The 24,105-nt window shown below is 42.0% G+C and overlaps 1 protein-coding gene across 1 annotated transcript in view; it reads right to left on the reverse strand.

Moving 5' to 3' along the window:
- Nucleotides 1-24,105, reverse strand: part of KIF13A (kinesin family member 13A) — a 101,520-nt gene that overhangs the window by 15,963 nt on the left and 61,452 nt on the right. The window contains exons 11-28 of the mRNA XM_026047010.1: nt 23,585-23,797; nt 21,858-21,968; nt 21,022-21,156; nt 19,527-19,657; nt 18,034-18,120; nt 17,766-17,932; nt 12,075-12,285; nt 7,167-7,329; nt 6,346-6,486; nt 5,686-5,835; nt 5,004-5,168; nt 4,333-4,506; nt 3,656-3,807; nt 3,396-3,528; nt 3,097-3,243; nt 2,000-2,038; nt 586-685; nt 362-488 (exon numbers count right to left, since the gene is read on the reverse strand). Of these exons, the coding sequence (XP_025902795.1) occupies nt 362-488; nt 586-685; nt 2,000-2,038; nt 3,097-3,243; nt 3,396-3,528; nt 3,656-3,807; nt 4,333-4,506; nt 5,004-5,168; nt 5,686-5,835; nt 6,346-6,486; nt 7,167-7,329; nt 12,075-12,285; nt 17,766-17,932; nt 18,034-18,120; nt 19,527-19,657; nt 21,022-21,156; nt 21,858-21,968; nt 23,585-23,797 (2,546 nt within the window). The remainder of the gene's footprint in view (nt 1-361; nt 489-585; nt 686-1,999; nt 2,039-3,096; nt 3,244-3,395; nt 3,529-3,655; nt 3,808-4,332; nt 4,507-5,003; nt 5,169-5,685; nt 5,836-6,345; nt 6,487-7,166; nt 7,330-12,074; nt 12,286-17,765; nt 17,933-18,033; nt 18,121-19,526; nt 19,658-21,021; nt 21,157-21,857; nt 21,969-23,584; nt 23,798-24,105) is intronic.

Consider the following 24,105-nt stretch of genomic DNA (forward strand, 5'->3'; position numbering starts at 1 on the left):
GCCATAAGAATGACAATTTTCAATGTCCTGATCAGTTTCTTACTAAATTGATTCTTTTTACATAATATCATAAAATAAGAGTATATATTTTAGTCATCTTATACATAAAAGCTAGCAGCCTTTCATGGACTGAAGTGGATATGTAACTTTGAAAGTTCATATGACACATAAATTAAGCAAACCTGCCTTTACATTCAAACTACAACCCGATTTTCTAGCCATTCTGCCAGCTTGGTGTAAACTGTGCCAGCTCAGGAGGCCACAGACAGCTATAAAGTCCATCCTCAGGTTTTTACTGCGCAGTCTGCAATGCTCCCACAAGGAAAACCCTAGGCATTCCCAAGCTTTTCGGGACACATACCAGTTTGCGGGGGCGCCAGGAATTCCGCTGCCTGGCGCGGGCACGAACACGGCGTTCCGCTCTTCCGTCAGCCCTACCCACTGTTCCACGAGCCGGGCTTCCCGTTCTAGATCGTCCTCTGATTTTTCTGCAGTACAAAGATGAACATGATATTTATGGTGGTTTTGATATTAAGGAGAACCAAGTGCTTGCAAGAGAAATTCCCAAGTTTTTAAATTGCAAACCTTGTTTATTGCTGATCTTCTGAATCTGCTCATCTAAGTATTCTCGGCGCTTTATCAGTGCATCAGACCATCTTTCTCGCACGCAGTTTAAATCTTCTTCCTAATGCCAAAGGAGAAAGGACAGTTAACATCGACCTCAGCCTAATACAGGCTAGAGAGCTCTCCGGCAGTGTCATCAGAATTGCTTTTGAGCAGCTTGTACAATGCAAAACAGTTTTCCCCCCCAATAACATGCATACTGATCAAGAAGTTCATCACCCATGAATGGAAGCTCATTTGCTTTTGAGTCTCAAAATCCAACAGGAGGAAAAGAAAACTATTCCTCAGTCGTACTATAGAATTATGTATAAGACTAAGCTAATCATTCATACAAAGGACAATCAAACTTTTTAACAGTAAGGAAAAGAAAACAAAAAAGGTATCAGCAGTTGATCATAAGTTCTCCTGAAGATCAGACAGGTCAGTATTCCCTTAACCTGCCCGAAGTTCCATAGCTGGCAGCTGCCATCAGTGCAAATTAAGAGATTTCTCATGCAAACAAAACCCATCATGCAATCATGCTCTGTGGTCCCACAGGGAGATGTAGGTTGTTCTTCTCCCCGATTTGCCAGGAAGCGCAAAAACAGCCCGCAAGAAGTTAGTGCCTAACTGACAGTTCTGAGATTGCCGTGAAACCTCATCAACTCCCCTCAGGGATAGGAACGTTTTTGACCAATGGGTTTAAATTCTGTAAAGCCCTGTAATTAAGGCTTCAAAAAGAGGTTCTGTGTTTTTCTTTTACAGGTATTTCCTCCTCTCCCTTTTATCATTTTTATGTGACTGTTCTTTTACACTTGTAAAATTGTGGCTGTGACATCTACTTATCCCAAAGAAAGCCAAGCTGAAAGTCTGCTTTCTTTTAGATGAGCTTGAAATACAAAAATGCTTCACAGGACTTGTGTATTTCCTGCAGTCATAACTTGCACTCTCATCACTAGCATTTCAGAGAACTGCATAGCTTAAAAGAAAAGAACATTTTCTTTAGGAAAACAGAAAGCCCACAAAACCAAAAAATCTGTGTGGCACATTTTGGTTGGCAAAAATTCATGCAGCTGCAGTCTTCTTTCCTAAGATATTTTCTAAAAGCTATTTTCTTTCTAAGCTGAAGTTGCTAAGCTCATGTTCATATAGCAATTCATAGAGTCAGTTAGAAGAGCTGGTTGCTGAGTGCTAGCGAAAAGAGCACTGCAAGAGTGTAAAGTCACAGGACACACTGAAATAGAAACGTTTTATAGCCCAAGGAGCCTCTGAAATGCACAGGATGTGTGTCAAAGCTGCTTCTGCTCGCTCCAGAATGCTTATTCATTTGGAAGTTGCTGGCTATTAGCATTAGCTGTGCCCCATGCCATAGGATTGACAGCAACAGCAGCAATACCTGGTAACTATCCATATCACCACCATCATCATCATCCTTCTGGTAGGAGAAAATAAATTTTGTAAAACACAAAAGAACATGCATTTTTCTCAACAGAAACTCACAGAAATACCCCCAAACTGGTATATACAAACATTTCTGCCACAGAAAACCGTAAAATTCTGAAGTTACAAAATTCAAATCATTAGAGTTCCATTTAATAGGTAGAATGAGAGTTTTCTTTCCTATAGACTATAGCATCTCACTATTGGTGAATATATTTGGGGAAAAAACGAACAAACAAACCAACCCCCACACTGAATGTAGTCCCAGAAAAGGCCTGCCCTAGTATATCACCATCCTTTACATTCCAGTTTCATCTGCATTTAGGCTAATTGCTTGTGGTTCTGAATGTAACTTTTGACAAATGCACCCACTCACTTCCTCACCACCCTAGGTGGTCTCTTTCTACTTGTTCCTCGCCCTTACCCTTAAAAGAGGTCTTTATTTTCAGTATGAATTTGGCCAGTATCAGCTTCAAATGGCTTCAAGCCACTTATTCTTATCAAGAGCTTGTTCTGCTAGCTTCAAGAGCCCTTTGGCATTTGGTGATGACTGTATGTGATCAAGTAACAGCTCAGTCCTTTTGGAAGAGACAAACAGGGTCTCATTACGAAATATTTTCTCCACCTATTGAATTAATTTCTTTTTTTTTCCTCCTCCTCAACTTTCAGCATCCCTTTTAATGGAGGAAAACTGAGTGAGAAAGCTACCATATATTTCACCCCTACACACAAAAGTAAAATAAACCAAATAAACAACACCCCGCCACACTTTCATACTCCTGCTGTCTTGTGCATATTCAAATATTACACTTGGCTCTCAGTTATATACCGAGTGATAAGCAGGCAGAAAAAGCAGTAGATCCAGTGCCATAGGCTTACATTCTACCTGTTATCCTCAGACACGTGCAAACCTGCAGGATAAAAGCACGGGCCAGTGCGCTAAGGGCTCTTTTGGAGACTGTGTTGGGCAGATTAAACAACGGTTAAAAAAAGGAGAGGGAAAAGTGCTCCCTACACAAAATAACCCAGTGCCTGGAGAAGTAGCTGCCCTACCTGGTAGCTGTCCAGGCCCCTCTGCAGCTTAGTTGACCTGGCTGTCACACCTCCTATGGAGACTGAGAGGACGGCCTCGACCATGAGGGGCAACGTGCCCGAGTGCTGCACGGGCTTCACCGTCACCTGCACTCTGCGAGAATGGCCCTGAAGAGGCAATCAAGAGAAGGGACACACACACACACACACACACACACACAGACAGAGGGGGGGAAAAAAAAAAAAAAAAAAAAAAAGGAAGATGAGAATAAAAATCAGGAACTTTGGCATAAATGAGATGTCAAGGGAAAGATACATACCTGCCTAAGCTGGAAAATGCCCCCTGTGTTGACATCCTTTGCCTGGTGGAGTTCAACTGCGGTATACTCTCCCATCTCATTCAGTTCTTGTATGGAAATCCACATTTCTATTCGTCGAGTTACTTCATTCCACCTAAAAAAAAATCCCCACAGAAACAAACACTTGTGTCACAACAGTGTAATAGCTTTGCTAGTGCTACAAGTGTCAGAAAAACTTTGGAAAGCTACGTGGAAATAATTTGGGGGTAGCTTATTCATACCTGTCTCTCAGTGTCCTAGTTTTAGCATGAAGAGAATCCACTTCCCAAATGGAGCTGCCGTTGCCTGTACACCTGTGACCCCAGACCTCTATAGCAAGAGCTCCTTCTGAAATGAACTCCAAAAACTCCTCTGTGACATTCACCACATAGTCCTGGAAACAAAGCGAAAAAGCTCACATCTAAATGACATAATTCAAACTCCTCAGTTGAGCGCAGTAAAATCTTACAGTTTGGTCATAAGGCCTGACTCTGGTCAGGCTAAGAAAAAATATTCTCAGCAATTCCTGTTTATGCATTTAATGCATAAATTTTCATGTTTTGAAGACTTCCATAAAAATGTCACAGCTCCAATAATCTCCTTAGAGTTACTGAACTTACCAGCTAAGTGCAAAATAAAAACCTCATTACAAAAACTATAGCTTCCATACACAGTAAAGATGGCATGGGGAGATGAACCCAAAAGATTGCGTATTACAAAATAATTTTTGCTCCTTGCTACATTTTGCAGAGATGATGATGCAAAATATTATTGCATTAAACTACAGCAGAAAGTCATTAGCCATATAACTAGATGTTCTTCTCCTTCCCCCATGGAAGACAAGGTTAAAACTCTAAGTAGTTTTTCCTCCATCATACCAGCCTTCTGATAAGAGTATGTGATAAGAGCAATTAATTACCTTGCAGTGAGAGAAGGTCACTGTAAAATGAGCGTCTTTGCTCTGAGCTGAAGGCACATCTGGACCTACCACTGGTGCCACTACTGTTGATATACATTGATCCCAAAACATATACTGACAGAAGACAAAGTTGGAGAGGTTCGGTGGCAGGCCAGTCGCTTCTTTTATTTTCACCTGAGGAGACAAAGCAGATGCTCTCAGAGATGCTCTTCAGTTGTAAAGTGTTTAAAAGTAGCAATTTTCTAAAGAATCTAATAACTAAAGCAACACAGTTGCAAGGAAACAGCTACGCACATCCTACCTGACCAACATTATATATGTTTTCTTGGGAGAGATCAATAAACTCAAGATAATGTTTAAAAAAGATGCTGCTATATGGATAAAGTGTTTCCTTGCCGTGTTGGCCAAGGAGGGCAGTCCTTGTAGTGTCAGTATTTATAATGTTGACCTACGCATAATAGAAACTAAAGTGAATTAATTCAGTCAGTAGCAACTACAGCCAGTCAGACTGAGCTAGACTCTGCTGGATCCCACTTAGGTCTCTCTTTGCACCTAATGTCTTAGGGGATGTTAAACAGGCAATATCCCCCATAGTATTTTATGTTCGATGGTAACTACGTAGCAGTTTGCAGCTTTGTACCTATATAACTTCGGTCTGTCTTCTCACTCACCCTGCAGGAGAGCTTTTTTGGTCTCTGGATAATTTCGCCATTGCTATCCATGACTTCCAGACTCCCACTCTCACTGGAGTTCTCAGATGAGTCATCCCCTTCTGCGACACGTTCTGGGACAGAGCCGGTGATCCGCATTACTTCGACATGCAGCCGCCCTGCAACCTAGGGCGAGACAAATCCTAAGTACCCGGGCAAAAAGAAAAAGGCTGTAAAGACATTAGGAAAGCGACAGTTGCTCCCAGGAGGCAGAGAAACCACCAGCCAGTTCTGTCTAAAAGCAGCAAATGAAGGAAAGACAAGGAATGAAATATGAAAAAAATGCTTGCACATAGCATGCAAGCATGCATGCACTCACTATTTTTTTATTTTTTTTGATTTACACACAAAGAGCACTTAAGGCCATACATCAAAAGCTTAAGCTACTTAATTTTACTTAGTTACTTGAAATCATAGCAGGAAATTCATTTTACACTTTCAGTAGCCGAGCAACTTTAAGCAATCACAAGGAAAGATACCACTTCCAAAACATTCCCTGGGAAACAAGATGAGAAGCATCCCTGTTCTTGTTTAAGAAGTGCTGTGCATTAAGTCTTCCAGCAGCACCCACGGGGCAAAGCTTTCCCGGCCCGCCACTGGATACGTTATGGATTCTATAGGTTAAGGTGCCACTCCGCGTTACCTCGCCCTGCTGGCTGATGATGGGCACAGCGTACTGCAGCTTCACGTCGGAGAAGAGGCACTCCAGGAAGACGTTGGCGACGCCGATTAAGTTGTGGTTCTCTTGTGCTTCATAAAAGGGATCGCCTCTTTTGCCAATGATCTTCCTTAGCTATTTAAAAAACACAGAAGTTATTTCAAAACCTGTAAGCTACACGGGGATCAAATAACCGCCAAGTAAAATATCATGGTGCAAAAGGGAATTCCCTACAAGTGCTCCATCCACAAATAATTCGCGCAGATTCCTGGTGCAGCCTGCACTGAGGGCAGAGCTTGCTTATACTTTCTCCTCCTCCTATCCTCCCCTTCCCCTCAGCAAAGCAGTCACCCCATTTTTAAGGGGTTCCTCTGCTCCCACTTAGAGCCAGTGCACATCTGTGTGGCACCGACCCTGTGCCAGGTAAAGACACATCCTTGCTGGCATCACGAGTCACTGCCATTTGGCTTGAGGATGCTGGTGAGGAGAAAGCACAGCTGTGTTTCACTCTGCATGATCATCCTCATCATTTAGCACTGTGGTAAATAAAAATCATCAACTGTACGGCACCGTTTCATATATGGAATCTTTTGTTTTCATCAGTGCAGCATATTAAAAGGGGGTTCAAAAATATGTGTATACTACCTCAGGAACTTTCTCCTTCCATTCTTGATAGAGGTCCCTCATATCGATCAATTTGTTCTCCAGCTTCTCAATAGTCCACACTTGAGTAGCTTTTCCTTTTCTTCTCACCTGAATAGCAGGCTCACTTACTATTGCACCCCGCTAAACCAGAGGGAGGGAAAAGAAAATAAAAGGCATCACAGCAGGAAAGGCTCGCGAGTAGCTTCCCCCTTCACTCAAGTTACACTGCTATGTAGAATAAAGAGCTTCCCTCTGCATGCCACCCATGTTATTGCCGCTCTCAAGTACAACATCACTTAGGCTGTGAAGGTCCAACCTAAGTTTTTTGTCCTTCTCAGCTGGATTTTGTTCACAGAGTAACATTAAGAATAGTCTCACTTAAATCAATTGTGGCAAGTACACCATCTTAGTTGATATAGTATTTGTAGGAACATTACGACTAGAGACTCACTCTTAATACAAAATAATATAGGGATCTATTGCCAAAATTATTACCAATTTTTGTTAACATAAGAGAAACTAAAGTAGAACATTCTGCTTAGATTTTACAACAACATAATGCAAATGCTTCTTGGCAAACTGCATATGACTATCACGCATCTGAAAGAACAAGATCCATACTTAATGTGACAATCTAACTTTTCGTTTTACCCATCCACTTTCCAAGCATTAAAACTAGGTAGCATCCATATTTTGAGTGCTACATAAAACATCCTCTTTATTAAATTATGTCGTTAAGTTGGCTGAATGTCATACATTCTTATGCACTTCAGATGAGCATCAGAACCTCTCCATTTTCCAGGACTGATACTTCCTATTACCTTTTTGTTGGCACTGAGGTTTTCCGCGGGGATCTGGAGGGTTACTTGGTAATCCGTTAGCTTGCTCATTTCTTCTGCTAGGAAGTTGGCTTCTCTCACCAGCGTATTGGCCTTTACTATCTGTTCTCGAAGCTTAGCCAGGCTCTGTCGAAACAATTCATCCCTGTGGTGCAGTAGGTAACATGAAAAACACACAGAAACCTATTTCCATTATTGGAAGGTTGCAAATAGGAGGGCTAACAAAGACTTTTCTCAAATAAAATGAAGAAGAAATGCTGTATAGCACTACATTAGCAAACAATTGTATTGAAGACAATTGTACTGAAAAGCACTTGGCACCTATTAAAACACATGCGGGTGTTGAGAGAGGCCAAGCACTGCAGCGCCCAAATAAAAGGGCAGGGTACTGTGGGAGTTGTTACAAGGCTAATCTGCCAAAGGCCCGAGGGATATTCCTGGCTTTCAAGGCATGGAATAATTGCAGCTGCCCTGCCCGGTAATCCGGAGTCTCCTTGCACAGAAAGTATCAGTCCCCTCCCGCGATCCTTTATCTTGATAAAACTGCTGTTCCTGGGGTCCCGGTGCTGGCACCTGGGATCCCTGCACCCCCACATGACACCCAGGGGGCTGGGGGATTTTGGCAGTGCTGCAGAGCTGGCCCTCAGCCAGCTCCAGTGCGTACACACACACACACACACACACACACACACACACACACACACACACACACAAAGTCCCATTCTGTAAACCAGAGGCACCTCGTAAATAATAGATCAATGAATGCAGGCTGATAACCTGTACACTCTGTGCAGCCAGTTCCAAAAAGGTTCCCGACGCTCCTCCGAGCCAGCCTGCTCTATTGCAAAGCCTGGCAACCCTGCTACGGCCCGTGCTGTACGGTACAAAGTGTGATGCAAGGGCACATGCTCACCTCCATGTGTGATACAAAGACAACCTCTCACCGAGGATCCTCATCTTTATTTCGCCTTTAAAGTTCTCCATGGTTTTCCTCTGAGCAAACGGAGAGTGAAAGGCCCCTCCTGCCTTCCTGCAGGAGCCCAGCTGCAGCTGCTGCACCCTGTTATCTCCTGTTACACGGGCCTTAGGGTCAAATCTCAGATTTTTGGGTGGCTACCACTCCTACGTACCAACGTGCCGCTTTCCTGTGCAAAACCCTACTGAAATGCATCGTGCACATACTTTTAATCGCTACCAAACACACCACGTTAGTCACAAGGCTGGGAGGAACAACTGAACTCTGTGGATTTGGCTGCCAACACAGGTAAAGTTGGCCCCTTTGCCCTTCTTGAGATATGGTCAGATCTTTTGGATGCCTTCACAGCACAAGCCATGAAGAACTGTTAATGTGCCTTTTAATCCCCGGAAACAGCCCTGGAGGGGCTCTTTCCAGATATCCCAAAGCACACAGCCTGGGCAGGTGCAAGTGCACTGGGATGGTCCCTCCACGTGGAATTACAGAGCAGTGGGAAATGCCTGGCAGCATTAGCAAGCAGGGCTGCCTTTTGCTGGACCTTAAAAGGCAGCAGATCTTTACATCCTCTTCCTCCCCAGCTGCAGCGCGCAGAACTGCCTTCCCTGTCCTTGCTCCTGCTGTCCAGGCCAGCAAGATTAAATGAGCAGTTCTGGACTACGGGAGAGATTCCCTGCACAGACAGCTGCAACTTTTAATTCACTCAGAAGAAGAAAGGAAGGTAGGGTCAGGAATTGCTCCCTGGCTGGTGCTTTGTGCCCGGGGGTGCACTGCACACCTGCTTTGATCCTTAAGTACTTACGGAGCATGGGATTCAGCTCTAACCAGGCCCTCCGTGATCCCCAAACCTGGATCTAGTTAGCTTCGTGGAGATGCTTCAGCACCAATTGTTTCTTGATCAGATTTTGGAGAAGGGAATGGTTTAAGAGTTGTTATAGTAGCTCAGCCAAACTATTATTTTAGGTAGTAATCATTGTCTTTTTGTATTTTTGTAATTCTAATTTTGTGTATGGAGTTGTGTGAGTGCCTCTCCAGAAACACAGGGTAGCAAAATATGTTTCAGATGAGACATTTTAACTCTTACAAAACAAGATAAATACTAAGCTCCGTCAGAACATCAGCCAAAACTACTGAACATGAAATCCTGAAACAACAACAACAGCAACAAAATCAAATCTGACACTTAAAAGTTGTCACTGTAAGTGTCTGGGATTCTTAATACCTGAAATAAAACTCTAAACACTTTGAAGTTTGCTCCAGTACCGTCTCCTTCCCCGAGACTACATTTGTTCAGAGTTAGGATGAGCTGCCTTTGTCCCCACAGGCTCTAACAGTGGATCCGGGCACGTCTGCCCTCCTCCCGTCGGCACAAAGCTCGAGCGAACGGCGCGGCGTGTCCCGGCTCGTTTGGCAGACACAGCCACGTGCCCACATCTGATCCCGGGCTAAGCCACGCTGCTGGCTGCTCCAGGGTTGTGGGCTGACCCACAGCCAAGCTGCACCAGTTACAGGCTTTGCAATCCAAGGATGTGGCTCTTTTACACGTCCTTCACACAGAGCCTTCCCCACCGCTTCTGCAGTACTCAAGCTCTGCCCAGTTGGTTGGCGAGTACCCTGTCAGCAACATGTTGCCATGCTCTGAAAGCAGAAATCCCCTTAAGAGTTACTCTGGTTTCTTAAATGAAAAGATCCAAAAGTTTCTTTTCTCTCTCTCTCTTTTTCCTCCTTTCCCTAGAAGCCTAAGCTTCTTCCAGAGCCGAAAAATGCAAGATATTCTGGATAGAAAACTGCTTACTCATACAGCAGTGCTAGGGAAACATTACCAGCCCCCTTATTAACCACTACAAATGGCATCTGTGTGTGCTTTTCATTCTTCAATAACAACGTAGCAAGTACAGTCCCGAAACATTTCAACAGATGCACCAAGTATTCACCTATGAACTCCAGAGGCAAGAACACTTGTGAGAAGCCCAGCCCCTTGCCAAGCAGCTGCTAGAAACTACTGAGAAAACAGAGGTCAGGCCCCCGACCCCTGATACCACCCTGCATTCTCACCAGGTGCATCAATAAACTGATGTGGTGGTTGGGTAACTTTGAGCTCACCAGCTGCAACTTTCTTTTCCTCTTCATAGTCAAGGACAGACAAAAAGATTTTTACCATTTCCTGCTCCTCCCACTCTGTCCTTTCAAAGGTGCCCCTTCCCTTGCCAATAAGCCCCCTTCTCATCTCTGCTACTGAGGTGATTTATCAAAGACTTCCCAATGGCTTCGCTGCGCTCCAGCCAGTTCCGAACAGCAGGAATGATCCCGGCCAGAGCGCATCTTCTTTCACTCTGCTGCCACAGCACTAGAACAGTCTGCAAAATCACAGCCATAACTTACACCGTGATAATTTACATTCAGTTCACAATACCAAGATTCTGTTTATAGCTCTGACGGAACAATTATTTTAATTAAAGCTGAAACAGAGCAACATTTCTCCCCATACTTGCCATGGAAAACATTCTAGTCATCATTAGTGGAGTGCATGAGCAGATTGGGTTTTGTTTTTTTTCCAGGCCAAACTTGGCAGGAATGACAAAACAAGACCTTATACAAACACTAAACCAAGCAGGGTATATAGGACTAGACCTGTTCTGTATCTAACACTTCACATTTAAAAGCTGAAACTCAGTCTTGGCTTGCTTTGTGTTGACTTTTCTTGTAGAAGGATTTCTTAAGGTAGAGAATAAAGGAAAAGTAAAAAAGAGCACTTGGAGTCACCAAGAACAGAAAAAAAAATCCTGAATAAATAATGAAGCTTCTGTTTCAAAAGACAAACATTCAGAAGGAAATAAAGCAAAAACTTATAAGAAAACCTAGCAGTACACCTGGTTATTTATCCTTCTGAACAAACTTAACGGCAGAGTATGTTTGTGTACCAACACACGGTAATTGAAGGCTGAATCATCTCACATCACTGGCCCTAGAACTCATCTCCATGAACATCCTAGTCTCCCCGCTAAAACCAAGAACAAGTTTCTCTCATTTTCAAGATGCAAACACACACTGCTTCAGTTCTGCTCGCACCTCCCTAGCCCACTCCTTACACTCTTCGTGCCAGTCACCAACCATCCCTCTCCAGGGCTGCCTTAGGGGCCAGGCTGCTCCCCAACCAAGGGGCTCCTGCTGTCTCACCTCACCACGAGCCCCCTCTCTCACTACTTCCCAAGCACTTCCAACACATTGTGCTTGACCATTCACCAATACTCAATTATAGCAAGCCACCTCTGAAGCTGAGCTTACTTATAGAAATGCACATGCAAAACTTGGAGCCTTCCTTGTAATCCTTCGGATTACAAAATACCCTTTTCATTGTATATTCTCAAAGAATGTGCCTGAGTAGACTCCTTAGTCAGCATGGACAAGCTTGTTCCTATGCTATCCTTTCTTCCCAGAATTAACTTCACCTGTAAGCGTTAAATCAAACATTTTAGTAGAATTTCTTTTTAACTTTAAGAATTGATAAAAAATACTGTAACACTGACCAATAAAAGCTAAATCCTTATGCTAATGGTTTATTAAATCAAACTGGAAGACCTTGTACCCACTTCACGTGTCAGAATATAATCTGAAAACAAATGCTTGCATTCTGCCAAAGGTGGAGCTTGTGCTGCTGTTTAATGCTATGAAAAAAATAAATTGTCAAGTTTCTGCCAGGTGGTTCAACTTGGATCTTTCACTTGCCCTCCTAGTAGTTCTTACTCGAGTTGGCAAGACAGGTTATGGAGTCTCCTCCTCTGGAGATGTTTAAGACCTGCTGGGACGCAGCCCTGTGCCCCGTGCTCCGGGTAACCCTGCGTGTGCAGGGGGTTGGACTAGATGACCTCTGGAGGTCCCTTCCAGCCTTAAGGATTGTGTGACTGTGCGATTCTCACCTCTCCTCTGCCCAGAGGCTCACTTTGTGCTGAGCAGCGTGCGCCGCGTACGCGAGCCTCTCGCCGCCGTGCGGGTGCTGCCGCTCCGGGGAGAGCTGCTGCCGCAGCTGCTCCAGCTCGCGCTCGTACATGAGCCGCTGCTCCTCCAGCGCGCTCCGCTTCTCCGCCAGGTACTGCTTCTCCAGAATCTGCACCACGTTCTGCACCGGGTCTGAAAGCAAACAAAACCGGCAACAAGTGAGACAGTGCCATTTCAGCATTACAGAACAAACGCTTTTGTTATTCATATGGCAGCAATAATCAAGACATCCCAAGCTGTTTCCAAACACAGGATGGCCACACTGCTTTTAAAAACTCACAGTCCAAAAGCCCAAATAAATGAATGCAAACATGAAAGAATACGGCATGCAGAAAGATAGAGCAATGGCTGAGACTCACTCCAGCTGCAAACTTCAGTATTGTGAATTCTGAGTATGTTCCAGAATCCCAGTAGGAAAGAAAGAATGGATGGAAAAAGGGATAAATTAATCAAGAAAATAAGGAAACAAAGCAAGACACAAAAGGAGACGATGTCAGCCAGTGAAGGAAGTGATTTGAGGAAGGCAAAGCAGTTACTTTCTCCATTTTGGCAGAGAATGAACACGATGGAGGGCAGCAGATGAAAACGGAGACAAACCCACTGTGTGAACACGGTCACGCGGGCCCTGAGCCCGTGCGCTGCACAACACGAAGCAAACTGCATCCCGGAGGCGACTCCTGCATTTAGCAGCACACTTCATGCCACTACCGCTCACAGCAAGTATCCCGCTGAATCCTAAAGCCAGAAACACGAACTGCTTGTGCCAACCAGGAGTTTAGTGAAACTGCATGCACGTTAAGGCAGCATCGCTTGGTGTACCTAAAGGTCTAGGTACAAACTGTGCCTCTGAAAGGGTAATTCAGTGTCACAAGCTGCTCTGTACGCTGCCAGTACAGACTGGATTCATGCACGCACACGTGAGAGCCTAAGCCCAGTGCGGGCGACAGGCTGCTGCGCTGGGTACCAGCTGGGTGCCCCTGGGCGGCAGCGGCCCCGCGGGCTGCAGGAGCTGCAGGGGCAGCAAGAGAAACGTTCCCATGCAAAGCTGCAGCTTTAAAACGAGCAAACGCTTGTGAAACCTTTTCCATTTGGCAAAGAGGAGAAACAAAATCACTTTGAAAGGGCTGCTATGCCTTTAAAGGATGCCAGCCTGTCACAAGGTAGGGGGAGAGAGAGAAAACAAACAAACAAACAGAAATACACATACAAGCTGCATTCCGTTGTATCATCCTGTTCCACAGATGGAGGTACCTTTCTCACACAAACGAACCCCCAAAACAAAGCAAATGCAGCACGACTTCCTTATGAACCATCTTGCCTTGAATAGCAAACACCACCCCCAGGAACATTCTGTGCGAGTCTCCCTAACCCTGCAATGTTGCACGAATTGGAAGTTGGGTTATTAGAGGATTAAACGCTAATTTATAGGAAGGGCTCTATAGGGTGTCCACCCATGGTAGTGTATGATGGCCAATGTAGCATTGCTGCATTCAGCAAGTCACAGCAACTGCCATATACTAAAACTATTCAGATTGATTTAGCAAAAGATAATTTAAGCAACTATTTGTAACTTTAACATCAATGGGTATTTACACACTATTCTTATTAGAAATGCCAGGGAAGGAAACGTGGTCTCCAGGGTGCTGCTGTTAAGAATTTGTATCTGCCTCCCAGCATCCTTCCTCTTGAAGTATTAAGTTTAGCAGAAGGTGCATTTTGAGCAGAAAATACACCCTGCTGCAAGTGGCTGGTGAGGCCCTATCCCCGTCAGCGGGAAAAGCCCCTGGCTTTGCACAAAGGCCCTGTGAAATAGGGCCGTGGTGGCAATGACAAGCATCAAGCTAAAGAGCCGTCAGCATAAATAGCAACCGAATTGCAAAACACTGCGTGCTCCAGAACAGGCTTAAAATAACCACAAATGCTGCTTTTTAGAACACGATATTCCCAGAAAGAAGGCTGGCTATTTTCAGCTCCTAAGCAGGCAGTGCAACGCTGGAGATAGGCTGGACCAAGCACTAATAGCCAGTGTGCCAAGCAAGGTGCTGATGGGCATCTGTAGCATCCTCCTCCTCTTCCCCTCTCCGGACACTACCAAGGTTGTCTGCAGGTGTCTGCATCACGGCCTGAACAGTTTTAATTGTTTCAGAATGGTTAAAAACACTCACATACACACAAAAAATCCCACAGATATATTATGCAGAAGATGAACAGACATGGAAGCAATTAAAGCTCTCTAATTTGTTTGGAAATACAGGAAATGAATTTAAGGTTGAGTCACTGAAACAAGGAGTTTCTTCAGCTTCTCCAAGAGGGAACCCAAGGGTACAGGGTGAGGGGCAGATGCTGCAGAACTGGCTCACGGGGGGCACAGAGGAACCTCCTCCAGGCCAGGCCGGGGCAAGACCCAGCCTGGCCCCTCTGGAGGGAGGCGACGCTGCCCCCCTGCTCGGCCCTGCTGGGACGCAACATGGGCCCAGCAAAACACAACTAAACAAGAAAATCCCCACAAACCAACCCACCCCAGGAGCTGTGGACTCCCTCTTCTTGGAAATAGTCAAGCCTCTCTAGATGGATCCATGGGCAACCAGCTATAGGTGACCCTGTCATGAGCAGGGGGGACTCTATGGTCTCCAGAAGTCCTTTCCAACCTGAGCTAGTCTGTGACTCTAAATTCCTTAATACAAGTGAACTTTTCAGCTAGATTTAGAGGATCACATCCCCCGCACACAGTCAAGTTTTCCTAAGGAAAATATTTGGCACAAGACGCAAAGAAAACTAGTCTTTCTTGAGTTAGAAAAAGCAAAGTCACTAGTACTTAAAAACAAAAACACACAGGGATATCATGCAGTTTATCAGGCACTTGCATTTTGCATTTCAATACAATTCAAATTCATATGTTTTAAGATTAAATTGAAGACAACTTCTCTAAAGAGATCATGAAGGTAAATTATGAATCATTTAACTACATGAGGAAGCTATAAACAGTGAAAACTGCCACTATTCAGAGCTGATAACAGTGCTTGAGAGAGATTTAAACACTAGCTCCCAGCCTGATATGCAAGTTGTTTTTTTGGTTTGTTTGTGAACTTAACTGGAATGCCATGTAACCTAACCAAATCCTTTACTTAAAACCTGAAAAACACACAGAAATAAGGTATATTTCTGCGATGCATTCCTGTGATCAGCATCTCAAGTTTGTCTTGCAAAGTTGATCCAAATCTCACAAAGATAAATGAGCGTGGTGACTGGGGCAGGGGAGCAGGGCAGTGTGGGTGGTTAGTTCATAGCTCTCTCCAAAGCCCAACACTTTCCTGGGAACTTTCCTAGAGTTGGATGTAACAGAGGGCTCCGCGGCAGAGCTGACACGCCAGGAACGGTAGCGTGTTTGTGCCATGGAGAAGCCAGGCTGCTCATCTGGACAGAGCTACTGTTCTCAGCTACATCAAGAAAAGCACCCCCACATCCTTGCTTTGGCTATGTCAAATCACTGATGCCTCAAAAGCCTCAAAACTCACAAATTTCCACAAATAATTATCTGTACAATTCTTAAAACAACTCTTCTTTTTTCCTCTTCCCCTGTGATTCCTCCAGAGAAAGCAGATGATAGAAGCAACTGTCTTCAAATGCTTCAGGCAGATACTTAGGGTTCCTGTGTATTATTTTTTCTGCCTCCCCCTCATTTATTTTTCAGTTTAAGGAAGAATAAATAAATATATAAAGAAGAAGAATAAATATATAAAGAATAAATATATAAAGAATAAATAAATAAATAAATGCAGGTTTTTGACAGACCTGCATTAGCTTAAATTATGAAGAGATGAAGTTTAGCTCATGCCACTTCTCCAGCAAGCTGAGAGTATCTCAGAAAAAAAGATATTTCTGATTTGCCATTAAGACGAAGAAAAACTGTGTTATCCAGTTACATAAGAAACCTTGGAATCAAAGACCATAGTTATTTGTATTGTTGGGGTTTATTAACCCTCATTACTCCAACTTGGTTGAGAAACATCTGTGCAGGAAGGAGGTGAATAGAGGAGCAGCAGGAGAGCTGGGTTACAGCTCCCCAGCTCCTCTGGAGCTGCACCACACAGGGGAGAGCAAAGATCTGCTGCGCGTGAGGAAGGAAACCAAGCTAAGGAAATAGCAAGTGTGTCCACACACACAAATAGGCCTGGATCCCAATCCACTAAAAGCTGACTGATCCAAAATAAAGATGTTTACAATGTTCAGAAGCACCCCTTCCAACAGCTAGATATTAAAAAATGAAGAAAAAAAAAAAAGTGTGCTCCTCTAGTCACCCAACACCGACTCACTGCACACTACTAACGTTTGCTCCAATCTCTAGTTAGTGACAAGCAGATCAAGCACCAGTTAATGCCCTCCAATGACTCCAGTCATCTCATGCACGAGCCAGTCAATTGGAAAACCTTTGTCCCAGCTTCGGCACAAATAGGGGATGCTCTGAGGCCTTAGGACAGGCAACAGAATCTTCACGAGGGATGACAACACTGAAGACCACCAGGACGGCAGGTTCATCTGGAAGTCATCTCCTGGTATGAGTGAACCATAGTGAGAACATTTCTATCACCAAATATCTTTTTCATGACAGTTTAAATGGACTAAGTGTGGACTCACACAAGTAACCTCCAGTAAAATCAAAACCAGACTGCAAAGAACAAATTGTTGCTAGAGAATCAAACATGTACAAAGCCACCATGCTGTACTCAACAGCAAAGAGAAAGTGGAAGAGGAAGGGAACAACAACAACAAAAACCACTAAAATGCTGTATTTTGATGACTAAAACACAGCAAATAATGAAAATGCTGGGGACATATGAAGGGGGCGGGAAATATCACTGAAATACTTTTTATTGTGTTTTCTTGAACAGTGACAAATTCCAAGATTCCTCTCAAAATCTGTGCATTTAAAAAAAATGTATAAGGCACTCAGCACTCCACTAGATTTTTCCTATCTTGGTACCATATTATAAAACATGAACTATGATTTGACTTCTAGAAGCTACAAAATACCATATTACTTCATTAAAATTGCCCCAAAAAAGGCATCACAATAGATTTTAACAATTAAAGATCAAGTATTGAAAGTTATCACAAGTCAAAATCAACCGAGCTGACATTTTGACTACAGGCTTGTTTTGTCTACAGTGTCTTTCAAAGAGGGTTAAAATCGTGTCAGTGATTTGGTGCAAGAGGAAGCGTGAACCTGAGTGAGCCATCGCCAGCGTGCACTTCTGCAGGAGCTTGCAAAAAAGGAGAGGTTTGCAGGGCTTGGACAATGAATAGACCTGCACTTGTTTACAAGTCAGCTCTGCTACAAAGGACAGCAGAGGTACCAACGTAGGTACTTTGCATGTTGAAGCATAAGTTTAGTAGTTGCCTGAATGCATTTTCCCTGAACGCATTTTCTTCTTGCTTCTCAGGCAGCTTATTTTATACTCACATATAACACCGTTCCTGGAAAATACTCCTCTGAAAATGCAGAGGGCACTGCAGCAACTGGACTATTTGCTGTGCCTAGAAATTAAATCCCACGTAGGGTTTGTCAAAAGATCCAAAAGGGCCTTTGGACTCGAATGTGGCAATTTCCTTACCATTGCTGTTCAGTGTCTTCATAATAACTTCCATTTGTGCAAACTCATAATTGTAGTCTGGTTCTGAAGAAGCTTCACTAGCTGCATCCAGGTCATGCTCGCCCAGGGGAGCGTCTTTCTCAAAATCTTTCAGCCAGTCCCTTCGTTTCCTCTTGGGCAAATTGATTCTGTTGGACAAATTAACACTTAGTTTCTAAAAAGTTTATGCAGAACAGCAGGAAGGAGAAGGGGGCTGTAAGCAAAGAGCCCCAGAAATATAAACGGTTACCTAAAGAAGTGGTTGTTTCCCCATAATATTCTGTCTCCATGCCATAACTGAGTGAGAGAACACACTAGTGCACCATTTACACAGGATCTAAAAGAAAAAAAAATAGAACTTTGGTGAAATCCTGAAAACAAAAGGAGGAAAAGTAACTATAAGGTCTCAGCTGCTTCCAGCTGCACAGTGATTTCTTTTCCATATGATGCACAAACCAACTAGATTCTCACAGCCTGTTTCTTGTAAACACTCTTGTAAAAACTTAAGTTTCATGGAAACCCTGCTGACAACGATCTCCAAAGCACAAGTTAGTCAGCGTACATCTGCAGAACATACTGTTAACATACAACACGTTCAAGTGTAAGAAAAGACCCTGACACCGAAGTGTCATCTTTCAGCAAACAATCCTCTGTTATTCACAAAGCTCTATTCTTGTGAACATCTGGGAAATAGTATTTGCAACTAAGTTTCTTTGTATTTAAGTTGCATTCATAAAATGGGAAAAATGGAGCTATTTGACTTTTACATCTGTGAGTCATATGGCAGAATATTGTATTTTAAAAGGGAAAACACCCTTAAGTAAAATGAAAAATATCTTTTCAGCCCTCTCAAGTCAGTATAAGCATGTAGGCATTTGATTTAAAAAATGGGTATTTTTGCACTGAAATTCTAATATCTTTTATTTCTGTTGACTCTAATCTGAAGAACACCTACACAAGCTTTAAGAATAGGCATGACTAAGACAAAATATTATACATTTTTTCCAGACATGTGCCTTTGTTCTTGCCAGTCAAAACGACTGATTTACAGCACTGTAACTCTATCACCAGAAGTCTGAATCCCTTCTGTTTGAAATTTTGTACTGTAGGCTGCAGAAGACATAAGTTGCCTCGAAGAGGTAATTTACTGAAAGAGGAGTAGAAAAGGTTTCTTAAAAATAAAAAAAACTAACAAGATATCCCTCAAACCTTTCCTTCTCGTACTCTTGTATGTGACTCCATTTTAAAAAGTCCACTGAAGAAGTCACAATACCTCTAAAATGAAAAGTAATGAAAATATTGAAACAGAAACAAAACAAGAAAGTTGGATTCATATCTTATTTACCCGGTAACAAAATCCATAGTTTTTAGATCTTTCAATTAGCTCATTTCTCACATGAGCATTGCAAAGCCTCGTGCTTTGCAACAGGAACTACAGAATTTATCCTTCCCCATCAAAATGCAGCCTGCCATCCCACAGAGCTTGGGGTAGCAGCAGCATCTTTGTCATCTTATTTACTACCTTAGACACACACAGTCAAGTCTTCACTCCTAGCGTGCGTGTGTATGTGTATATAAATCTCAGTTCTATCTCTGAATTTCATTCCCAAGTCAATTGTTTTGAAGCTACTAACTGACCCAAATATAAGATATTTCTGACTTTGTAAAACATAAATGCAGACAAGTCATTTGGTAATGAAAAGCAAGCCCTTCAAAGGCTAAGTGGTAGCTGACGTTCCTTACCTTGCATTTTCTTTTGGGGTCAGTGTAACTTCTCCATCTACAGCAATATCAATCTCACAGTGTTCTGGCTGGATTCCTATACCAAAGAGCTGTATATCCTGAGAGGTATCTGCACCAACTCTTGTGTGATCCTGGAAAAGAAGCCATTACTAAGAGGCGAGCAAACTACTCCTGTTTATACAACTAAGACAATATTAGTTGAAGCACTGAGACCACAAAATCCACGTAGTGATCCTTTGTTAGGCACAGCTACACAGCAGAAACAGTGCCACAGTTGACAGGAAGACTATAAAGGTCTTTGCTGCACTGTATTTCATCTTAATATAGTTTTAAATAAAGCATCTGACAGACCAATTTTAAAAATATTCTTAAACTATGGTTACACTCATGAGCGTGCATGCATATATCCATATACATACATTTATGTGTGTGTGCAGATACACAAATAATACATATACACACTCTTATATACCTGTGTATATATACACAAACCACACACATTTCTGTGTGCATATAAATATGCATATATATTCACACACACACACATATATATGTATGTGTGTGGTAATGCATACAGTGAAGTAAACCAACCATGTCTTACAGCCCTATGTGACAGAGTACAAGAGCTGGACAAAGAAACAAGGTACAGAGTCAGCCTTGCTTTTGGAATATTATTTACGCACTCAGACAAGTATAGTGACCCCCAAGTAACCTGAAGCCATACTGTAAAGTCTGGTGGAAATGCTTTACGTTGTCGCTATATTTTGTCTGCTGCTGTTCAAACACAGAAGCCCAAGCATTGTCCCTAAACCAGAAAACTAGCTATAAACTGGACAGGACAGTCCTTCCTATCTTATTCACAAGGAACTTACACTTCCAAACTATTGCCTACTTAGCTGGCTTTGCTCAGTTTGTATTTCACACTTTCCCTCTGAAATGAAGACCATGCTAAACTGAATAGCATGAAAAGTAGTGACACAGGGAAACACATGTCTATACATTATTAAGAGTTTTTTAAACTTTATTTTATTTTTCTCCTCATTAATCCCTGTGTATTCTTACTGATTACTACTAAACACATTCCCCTTTGCTTAACTGATTAAATATTTAAGGCATTCCTCAATTCACTAATAGAAAGAAGCATCTTATATAAGGCTCTTAAATTAAGCAGCAATACTGCTTAAGCCAAAATACTGCTTGGTTCCTGGCTGGAAGAGTTGGAATTTATGGGAGCACGAGCACACTTGAGAGCACTACTTCTCCCACCTTGCACACTACATTTCACTTGGTATTTGGCAGATCAATCAGGCAACCAGCAAGCTTAATTGCAAGAGATAATGCAAGCTGCAACAGTAGAGGCAGGCCTGCTTTATTTTAATTCCAAATAGTCTTACAAAAATCTAAATATGCACTGAATGATGAATTTAGCCACAAACTGAAGTCAACAAACACGTTATTTTTCCATTCCACATCAACATCCTGTTTGCATTCTTACCTTTAAATAATAAACCAGCAGCTCATTGAGTGCAGGGTCCGCATTCAGGTTTACCAGATAACACTTGTCATCCCCCACCTTGATACCTGAAGACTCTAGTGATATTCCCATGCTCTCTAGCTGTCTTTGCCTCTCCTGCAAACAAAAACAGGTTAATCTTCTCTGCTGCAATATGTAGAGACAAGTACACTAAGTGAAGAGTACTTGAAGCTGAAGATTAGCACACATTTTATACATTGCTACCAGAAACAGCATCACACATTAGATGCAAGAAAAGAATGCAAGATAGACATCAATAGTCAGTTAACTTACTTTTAACAAAATTTATTTTTATAGACTGAAATCATACCTAAACCTCAAACACCTACTTATCCAAAAAGGTGCTTGCTTATAATATAGTTTTGATATATTTAATAATATCTTAAGATATAACATTATATTATCACTAGTGAATACATATACATATTTTCCTCCTGTAATTAATATGACACTAAAAGCAATAGAAAGTACAAACAACTGCCTCAAATTTTGATGCTTTTGAAATGGTTAATTTTATAGTGACTTCACAGAAAACATGCTCAGGATCACATTATGCTCTTATAATCAAAAAAGTGGCCTGAAAGTATTTGGATGTTTTGTTTAAAAAATCAAATAAGAGCTTTTATCAATTATGCAAGTGACACAACTATATTTATTCTAATGAAACTCAGACCATGAAAAAAATGGAAAGCATGAGGAAAATCCAGAGGAATCCAGTGGGTGGAGAAGACAGCACAGTCCACTGAAGCTCATGGAATTCAGCTGGCTTCCCTTTCCTATTTCAGATTTTGAATTACCTGTGCAATTTCTTCTGTTTTCCTTAGTTTTTCTTCCCAGGTGACTGTTAGCTCTTTTATTAATTTTTCTGATTCTTCCAATTTTTCCTTCAGTTCTGGAGCTTTCATGGCCTAAAAGGCAGAATTGGCAAAGCAGTTAGCCTAGTCTTCACTTTGCCCCAGCTGCCTGTATAAGGGAGCTGCACACACCAACAGAATATCAAACACAGCAAATACAAATTTCAGCTTTCCCTCCAGTTATTCTATGTCAGAAGATAAAAAAAAAAACAAAAAAAAAACCCCAAAAAACAGTTCATCTGGCAAAGGAAGAAAGTAAAATCAACCAATAATTGGTCCAGATCTGAAACAGCTGAAGATTTACATAGCTACATAGAAGCTACTAGAGCAACATTATATAAGAAAATGCCAGGGCATGGTCACTCAGGATTTAGTGTCTGCATAAAATATCCAATATTTAATAGCTCTTGAGTCTTAGTTGTCTAAAGATCAACTCCACTGCCTGTCTTGTTACAGCTATTTCAAACACAGCTCCTCCTGAAATATAGCTTTCCATTCTACCCCAATTTTTTAAGCGTTCTTGAAGTTTCATTACAGCTCTCAGACTTATACTGCTAATTACATCCAAAGGCAGGCACGCACTGGAGCTAGCAGAGGCTTCCCACTTCACAACAGGAAGCAGAAACAAGGAACTTGAAGATTTCCAGTCATCAGGAACAATTTAGCAGCCTCGCCTATAACTGTTTTGAACAGAAGGTTTTAAGGGATGAGAGAAGAGAACAAATATAAAAAACTCTGGATACCTTCCTACTGACTGTGCTTAATCACAGTCTGCCAATTTACCAGGTGCCAATAATTAAGCATAGAAATCTGTTGCGACTTAAATTGTGGTTAGAGTAGAAATATAGATTCTTACTGAGGAAAAAAAGTGAAAGGGTTCTTTCCATGGCAAACTTTCCCACTTCCACTTGCAAGGTACTATCCATGCAAGAAACACAATTCCTTACATGAACGTCAAGTTTAAGCACCACTCATAGTTACACTGAAATAAGTTTTGGGGTTAGTTTGTTTTTCATTTGTTTGTGTGTTTTGGGAGTGAAGGACTGACCAATATTGTTTCAAAAAATATCTAAAGCGTAGTCCTACATTGCAATGGTTAGCTTCCCCAAACATCAAAAATATTCCTACTCTAATAAATATACCTGTTTGGAGGGTAAGATTAGCAGAAATAATTGTGATAGGTATTGATCTGTAATGCCCATTGCTGATGGTTTCAGTGTTGCACTTCCATCCATTCTTAATTAACTTTCACAGACAAAGGACAGAAACATTCCATGTATTTTTAGGTCCAATACCAAATACACAGTTTTTCATACTTTTCCATTTGACATTATACACTCCATCAGTTTGGAGGCGAAGCTTTCACCAGTAGCTCTATGTTATAAAGATGGATTACAGGTCTTATTTGTGCTACATCATTTAATGATTGACATAAAATTCTTATAGAATGGCCTATTCTATATAACAGCTGTACTATGGTGTCCTGATTTAAAAGATATTTTAAAAAACAAGAAATATTATATTGGAACTATCTCAGGAAACAAATTATTTTAAAAATAATATAATTCTCTTTTCCTCATTTTTGTAAGACTTAAATATCAAGCTGATCTTCACAAAGTCTGTAACATTTCTTCGAGTAACTCCGTATATACTGTATCATGAATAGCTACCTCAGCTTGAGAGAGCTGTTCTTTCAGTTTTTCAACTTCTTCACGTAATTCTCTGATGACCCTGGCATTTGGATCTTCGTTCACCACGGCATGATTAACTATCCTCTTGGCTCTGTCTGCATATCTCAGAGTGGAGAGCGTTTCTTCGTAGTTGTCCGCGGCCGGGCTGATTGTGGCTATCATGGCAGTTTGGCTGTTTCCTCCCAAGTTGTCCTGTAGGACACATTCACAGCAAGTTGAACGATTAAAAATTGTTCTGTAACTATAAAATGCCTTTATGAACACATTTTAAATGCAAAGCTTTAGTTAGACACTGAAATATGCCAATTACTTTGCATCCAAATATAATCCATAAACTTCTCCAACCATCTCCACCGGCTTGGATTCTACTATAACTTAGAATAGGCCAATTACGCCTGTACACAGAATTACCACTGTCTACATTAAAGTCTGCAAATTACTTGGAGCAACTTGTAGATGAGAGCACCTTAGTTCTCATCTCTCCCCACAAACCACAAACA

The sequence above is a fragment of the Nothoprocta perdicaria genome, unplaced genomic scaffold (assembly GCF_003342845.1).
Source record: "Nothoprocta perdicaria isolate Ctin4 unplaced genomic scaffold, notPer1 scaffold_47, whole genome shotgun sequence".
Classification (NCBI taxonomy): domain Eukaryota; kingdom Metazoa; phylum Chordata; class Aves; order Tinamiformes; family Tinamidae; genus Nothoprocta; species Nothoprocta perdicaria.